The sequence below is a fragment of the Lissotriton helveticus genome, chromosome 3_1, assembly GCF_964261635.1.
Source record: "Lissotriton helveticus chromosome 3_1, aLisHel1.1, whole genome shotgun sequence".
Classification (NCBI taxonomy): domain Eukaryota; kingdom Metazoa; phylum Chordata; class Amphibia; order Caudata; family Salamandridae; genus Lissotriton; species Lissotriton helveticus.
This window is the reverse complement of record NC_136061.1, coordinates 453,108,064-453,115,536: the sequence shown is the minus strand read 5'-3', so window position 1 is coordinate 453,115,536 and position 7,473 is coordinate 453,108,064. Positions and strand designations below refer to the sequence as shown.

Here is a 7,473-nt window from a genome sequence, read left to right as displayed (position 1 = left end):
CTGCCTGATACACAAGCACCCTTGAACCAGGGTGCAAGGGTGCTTGTGTTGGCGTTAGGTTACACACAGTATTCCCAGAAAGATAGAGCAGAAATGCTCCATATCTTGCAAACTTGTCGCATTTCTGCTCTCTTCCTTTCACGCAACACGGATCAACAACTGTGCTTGCTGCCCTGCGTTTAGTAAATATACCCATTGGTGTCACCAGTCCTGTAAATACTGGCCCCGAATTTTCGACTCTGTTAATTCCGGACCCTGAAGGCCCTAAAACACTCCTAACTGTGAATTACGTTAATTCATATGGCTTATTTTTCTTTTACTAGCGAGATTAATTTACTAATATATATGTTTTCTCACTGCGTGGTGTTTGATAAAAATTAGTTTGACTTCTAGGTATTGTATTCAGGTATAGCCCTTAAAACACAACAGATAGTGGGTTAACTGCATTCAGAGCGCGCTATTACATTTTACGCTGTGCTGGCTGCTAACTCCCTGATGCTGCCATGAACTTCAACCTTTCTAGGCACAACGCGCAGCACAAAAGACTAAACAGCTCTCGGAACAATTCGAATAGAAATGAGCAGTGCGTTTACCTTCCTGGGTAGAGAAGCCCCCTTTGTTGAGACTGCAGGCTTAGAAACGTGGGATATAAAAGGGCCGTAGTCTGACAAAAAACAGGACATTACAACTATCGCAGCTCCGAAACACCAACATTCGACATGGGAAAGGTAAGTGTAAAAATATTATGCAGCATGCTTTGTAATGCATATACATTTGAGAAACTCCACCACATATCAGCTTAAAAGAAATAGAAAAAAACAATTCCAAAGATCTCACCACAAAATTTAGGCTGTAAGTGGAGCCGGATTTATGGGTGTGTAAATATAAATAGCTGCACACATATTTCTTTAGTAACAGGCTAATGAAACCAAAACATTGTTGACTTTTTTTTTTAAGTATGTGACTCATTGGGAGGGTTTTATGGTCAGTGAATCCCTTTATTAAAGGATGACTCAGAAAAACCATGCCTACACATATCAACAATCCAAATATGTGTTTAATTTCTTCAATCTGTTTCCTTTCAGATCATTTTCTACCAGGACAGGAACTATGGGGGGCACTCCTACGAGTGTAGCGGGGATTGCTCTGACTTGCACTCTAACTTCAGCCGTTGCAACTCCCTCCGAGTACACAGTGGTTCCTGGATGCTGTACGAGCGCCCCAACTACCTGGGCTCCCAGTACTTCCTGAGGCGAGGAGAGTACCCCGAGTATGATCGCTGGATGGGCTACAATGACTCCATCAGGTCCTGCCATCGGGTCCCAGAAGTAAGTTTTACTCTGAAATATCCACTGAAGTGTATGCTGATATTTTGTGCATATTAGCGTGGGGCAGGGATCTTTTTCCTCAAGTATAAAATGGAGCCATGTTTAGGCTGTTTCATATATATATATATATTTTATTTACGTGCTGGTAAGCGTCCATGAAATCTATTGGCAAGATCATTGTCATAATCACCGAATTTTGAAATCAGCCACTGTTGGAACTGGCCCTTTTTGCAGGGATATCCCCAAACTTTTTGCCTTCCTCCTGTATTTTTTCTGACCTGTTTGTGTTGGTTTTATGACTCTGGGCACTTTACCACTGCCGATCAGTGCTAAAGTCCTTATGCTCTCTCTTATAAACTTGCTAAGATTGGTCTACACCTATTTGGCATATTTAATTTATCTATTAGTCCCTTGTACAGTGATAACCCATCTACCAAGGGCCTGTAAATTAAATGCTTCTAGTGGGCCTGCAGTGCTGCTTTCTCAAACCACAGAAGTAGCCTTTCAAACCTGTCTCAGGACAGTGCCGCTGCAGGGCCTGGGTGCGTAGTTTACTGCCATAGTGATGTGGCATTTAAAGTGTTTGCCACATCTGAAACTCCCCTTTTACTACATATAGGTCACCCCTCAGGTAGCCCGTAAGTAGCCCTATGGGCATGATGCTGTGTAGGTAAAATGTACAAAATGTGCGTTTGTTGTGTGGCATGTCTTGGTAGTGACAAACAGCCTATTTGTCTTCTCACTGCTGTGAAGCTGCCCCTCTCATAGGTTTGCATTGGGAATCCCTTGATATGTGTTTCTGTGGTAATTTAACATATGAAAGGTGCTGCGTGGTCAAGTTTGGTAGTTTAGAATAGTAGTAATAAATCCTGCTTATTGGTGAAAACGGATTTGCTATTACTATTTTAGAAATGCCACTTTTAGAAGTGGACATTCCTGTGTGCTTATGACTCTTTGTGCCCTGCCTGGTTGTGTATTCAACATCTGGTTTAGACTAACCTGACCGGAGCTGAGGATGTGCATTCACTGTAGACAGCCACAAGGGGGGGTTGATGTGTGTCCTGCCTTTTCTGGGTTCCTCATAGTTGGGCTGAATAGGCCTGATCTGCGTTTAGAGTGGTGGGAGGAGCTGTCACCTGCACCTCAATAGGATTGTGCCTGCCTTTCACAATGCTGCCCACCCCTTGCAGTGGGTCTGAAGCCACAGCTGGGAATTGAATGGGGGTGTTGCGTACTTCTAAAAGTTGTTTGAAGTACCCCCAGAACAACGACTTCTAGAGTATAAGTACAGGGGCTGTGACCCGATGATTTTAGAAACTGCATGGACTTGTAACCAGATGCTGTTGGCTCTACGAACAGTACATTGCCAGGAGGAGCTGTTATGCTGTCCGAAGGAACCACCATGGGACTTTACTGATTGTACTGACCTGCCCAACAGGACCCTGTGCGCTGGATTACTGCCTGCACTCCTACTTTGGTGCCCCCCGTGCTCTGCAAGGAGTGCTGTTATTCCTGTTGTCCTTGAAAACCCTATCGCATGGTGAACTGCATCATCTTTTGTTGCTGGAAGGCCTTCCTGGGCCTTCTTGTTGGAAATGTTCCAGTGTGTTTCCCGGAGTGGAAATGTCAGTGCGCTCTAGTATACAGGCAAATCAAGAAAGCCAGTCTAGATTGAGGATAACAATTGACACAGAATTTACATAAAATAAATCCCTTGTAGGCGCCTTTACCTGCCAATATCTTTCAGAGGAAGGAGGGAAGGGTCACCAGGTGACACAGGAGAAGGAATTCCCCGGCGGGAGCCCTTCATCGTTGTCACAAAAATGCAGACCCCAGAGCGGGGCAGGTCCGAAACCGCTGGAATAAGCCAGAGCCTCGCGGGCTCTTGCCACGCAGGAGTTTCTGTGCCCTTTGGGTGAGTCCCAGAGCAGCTCAGCCGCACCGAGGGCCTCTGGCCACTGAGGTTGGAAGTGGAGCTGCCCTAACGCTACCAGCTGTGCCACATGCTAGTGGCCAGCAAGCCCTTTTACAAGGGGAGGGCTCCCTGCCAATGTGGGCAGTGTGGATGCCTCCCCTCCTTGTTGCACTCATACTTAGGGGCACTTGTCCTGTGATTTGGGCAGTATGGGGTAAAGCCTGCAAGAGGACCCTGTGTATTTGTCTTTTTAAAATATCGCTGCATTGGTTGCAGTAGCTGCTCTGCATGATCGCTGCTGGCTGTCTCCCAGTGCGGTGGCAAGGAGTACTGTACTTCTGCTAAAAGGCACCCAGGTGCTTCTACGCCTTGCACCTTGTGGTGCCTCAAGTACAGTTTAACCTGAAATAGGAGCACAGGAGCGATGTGCCCTATGTGATGATGAGGTTGGCAGATTGATGTATTCATATGGTGATGATTTGGTGTTCCATTTACATTCTGCACACAACTGCTCCCCTTTTTTTTCTATGCCTGATGTTTCAAACAGTAGTGTTGATTCATGTACCCTTACATGCTCCATTTTGTGTTCCCAAGTATAGGTCATTTTATATCTTACCATGACAGGATAATGAGTATTATGTCAGAGTACACATACTATGTGCCGTGATGGTGGATTTATAATTTGTGCAACCTATAAATATTTACTGGATTGCACTAACTTGTAATGATATGACAATTGCCTGGTTGGCAAAGTGATTCAGCCTAACTAGAATATGTTTAATCTCTGTCATGTAAAAACCTTTGCAATGTAAACGTGTGAAAATGCACTGTCAATTAAGAAATAGTCCATTTAAGTTGGTCATGTCCACTAAAATCCAGATTTTGGAGAGGTATAGTTCTGACACTTCACACACAAATGGCAGACATTTAAGACTATTTTTTTTAAAAAACAAAAGATGAAAAATGGCAGGAGATTTTGTTTGCTCGCGTAGATTACTGCAATAGTTGTAGCAGATATTCTGCTTTTTTTGGGCATTAAAACAGACATCGAGACATATTTCTGGAAATCTGGAAAAGGTGCATATTTCTAGAATTTTTCATATGAATAAATATTTTTCTGCATGCAGAATTGTAGTAGTGGTACAATTCCACAGGTTGAATGTGATTTTTTCAGATTTACCATTTAGATGTTTTGTCACGGGGAATATAGTTTACCTATAGAAATCTTATACTTATATGAAATATTATGGATGTTTCTATACACTTCCTCGCCTTGGTAGTACACTCCTGCCTACCCTAGTCTGTAGAAGGTTTTCATTGGTTTCAGGTGAAGGACACTGCATGAAAATTGTTGATAAATATTTACAAGGGCTCTGGGTGTTCACAAACATTTCCAGGTGAATTCACATAAACAACTACATATACCCACCTTTAACCCTGAATTTGCAAGTAAGAACATTCAATCAATACTGATAGCATTTCCCTATGGAAAAAAAACAATTAGCCAGTGTCACAGCCCACAGGAATGTGACTTTATCCTCACAAATGTATTTGTGCACTTCATTTGAATATAGGTGCACAATAACCTTTAAGAACTGGCCTCTCAGTTACTTCAGTTATTAACGACTGGACAAGGTTAGACCGAAGAGTTAAACAAATAACATTATTCCTTTAGAAAAGCGTTTGCAAAGGCACGAGGTTCCACTAAGCAAATAAAGGGGCTGGTGCTCTTGAAAAAAGTTTTATCTGCGATGGGAAGGGTCAATTATCTTCGGAAGTAAAGAAAACACAGGAAGACACACTCTGGCCTGCTTGTATTTTGCTTTATTATAAGAATGTGGGATAACAGTTTCGTGCAAACATTAGTCAGAATCTTCTTGTTTTCTACACTATATATGCATGAAAGCAGCGATGCGTCACTACTCAGTGCGCACTCCTTGCGACATACCTGATGCATCATATTTACTGTATGATGCATCATGTCGCAAAGAGTTACAGATACATCAGTATTTCTGACGTATCTGTATGGTACAAAATTGACGCATTGCTGGAGTGTGTCACAAAACTGACGCAACCCCAGCAATGTGTCCTTTCACATGGGGCAAGCCCCATGTGAAAGGCCTTGCGTCAGTCTTACACCTGCTGTGAGGGAGGCGTATGATTTTGACGCATTTGAGTCCTAGAAGTGGCGCAGTGAAATCTGGTAGATTTCACTGCGTCACTTCTATGACCCTTTCTTGCGTGGGAACACCCCCCCTGCATACATTATACCTGGCGCAGGTATAATGTAGCGCAGGGGTTTACAAAGTGACGCATCTGTCTAGATGCGTCACTTTGTAAATGTGGCGCAACAAGGCACATTTTTTACACTGCTGGTGCGTCACAAAAAGTGACGCACCAGTGATGAAAAAGTGACGAAAAGGCTCATAAATGAGCCCCTTTGTCTTTGCACGAAGACACCTAACTTGGCTTATTGTCAATCTTGTCACAATAGTGCACATTCAATAGTGAACTAACAATATACTGACAAGGTTTGTGACACCTCGATGCAGCACAGTTATCAAACGTCGTTGCACAGCGTGACAGCATTCCATCAAACTATAAGGAAAGCAACATTTCACAGCAATATTGACACTTTTCCTTTGCTTTTTTTTGTCATCAAAGCACCATGGCTCCTTCAGAATTCGTGTTTACGAGAAAGGTGACTTCGGAGGCCAGACGATGGACTTCACAGTTGACTGCCCAAATGTATTTGACCGGTTCCGCTTCAATGACATACACTCCTGTAACGTGCAGGACGGGCACTGGATCTTCTATGAGGAGCCCAACTACAGAGGACGCCAGTACTACCTGAGGCCAGGAGAGTACAGGAGATACAGCGACTGGGGAGCCATGAGCCCTAGGATTGGCTCCTTCAGACGAGTGGATTACATTTAATAGCTAATCGCAATTTCATCCAATATTAGTTAATAAAATCGGTACTGGATTAATATATTGTGAAATGTGTCAGTTTTTAATATGTCCAATGGGTTGTACGTGTAGATTCCATCAGTGAGATGATGTAACTCCACGAATGTAGTTAATAGACGTGATGTTTGATTTCGAGATGTTTCTACATCTTTTACCATCCATCAAGGTGTGCGTATGTTATGATTTGAAGTTTTCAGTTCTTTCGGTCTTAAACTAATTGGACAGATCTATTGGCCCACTATTATTCATGCAGTGCAGTTCTATGCAGAAGACATTTTGCTCTGCTTGGAGGTTGCTAACGAACCATTCCAGTCACTGGAAAGGGGGAGAAATGCTTCTACATGCTTCTACCATGACTTTGGGCCATATGTATCAAGCAGAATGGCTATCGCAAGCGTTTGCGATCGCAATTTTGCCAAATGGTATGTAGGAGGCAAATCTGTGTGCAAAATAAGGAATCACAAAATTTGCGATTCCTTATTTTGAGATTGCATTTAAGGAATCGCAAATTTTGCGATTCCTTGTATGCAATGTAAGAAGCACCAAAAAAGTGCAATTTGGAATTAAGGAATTGCAAATTAACACCAACTTCAAGTTGGTGGTAATTTGCGATTTCTTTGAAAAATGCACTTTTTTGCATTTTTCAAAGTGCAATGTGAATGGGAAGGTATTCCTTAATTGCGAATTGCAATTTGAGATTCACAATTAAGGAATATGTAGGATTCACAAAATTATTTGCTAATTCTACATACATAGGTTTTTGCGATTTTCAAATAGCGATTCGCAAAAAATCGCTATTTGAGAATCACAAATGGGCATTTTCATACATATGGCCCTTTGCTTCCTGATTGGCAGACAATTTAATAATCAAATTATCATATGAGGGGCTTCAAAGCCATTCCAAATTCAGATCGAACCATAAGTGGCGAAGATGGAAAAAAGAACAACATTTCGATGATCAAGAAATCACAAATGCCTTCATTCTTTCAAGCAAAACATATGCCTTTCCACCACACAGCACTAACTAACTAACCACAGATGGTTTACTCGACTTACTAGGTAAAGAAGATTCGGAAGCAATTTATTGCTGACGCAGCAGGTTTACAGATTTGCTGTGATCTCCTACTGATCATTTGTTTCCCAGAAAAGGCAGAAGTGCAGGGAAAATGTAAAAAGCATTAGATTACGCCTATGTGATTAATAATTAAATTGCAGTTTTTGTTGTAAGTTGTAGCTTGTGGAGTAGTTGTCAAATATATG

General features: G+C 42.3%; 1 protein-coding gene across 1 annotated transcript; it reads left to right on the top strand.

Moving 5' to 3' along the window:
• Nucleotides 1–703: 703 nt before the first annotated feature.
• On the top strand, nucleotides 704–6,233 carry LOC144824603 (gamma-crystallin-3-like). Its single transcript, XM_078683656.1, has 3 exons — nucleotides 704–728; nucleotides 1,086–1,328; nucleotides 5,908–6,233. The coding sequence occupies exons 1-3, from the start codon at nucleotides 720–722 to the stop codon at nucleotides 6,178–6,180; spliced, it is 525 nt and encodes a 174-aa protein (XP_078539782.1). The 5' UTR covers nucleotides 704–719; the 3' UTR covers nucleotides 6,181–6,233.
• The last annotated feature ends 1,240 nt before the right edge of the window (nucleotides 6,234–7,473 follow it).

What these genes read in the sequence shown, in the direction of transcription:
- LOC144824603 (XM_078683656.1), top strand. An exon ending in CCTGCCATCGGGTCCCAGAA is followed by an intron (nt 1,329 to 5,907) that starts GTAAGTTTTACT and finishes TTGTCATCAAAG; the next exon opens with CACCATGGCTCCTTCAGAAT.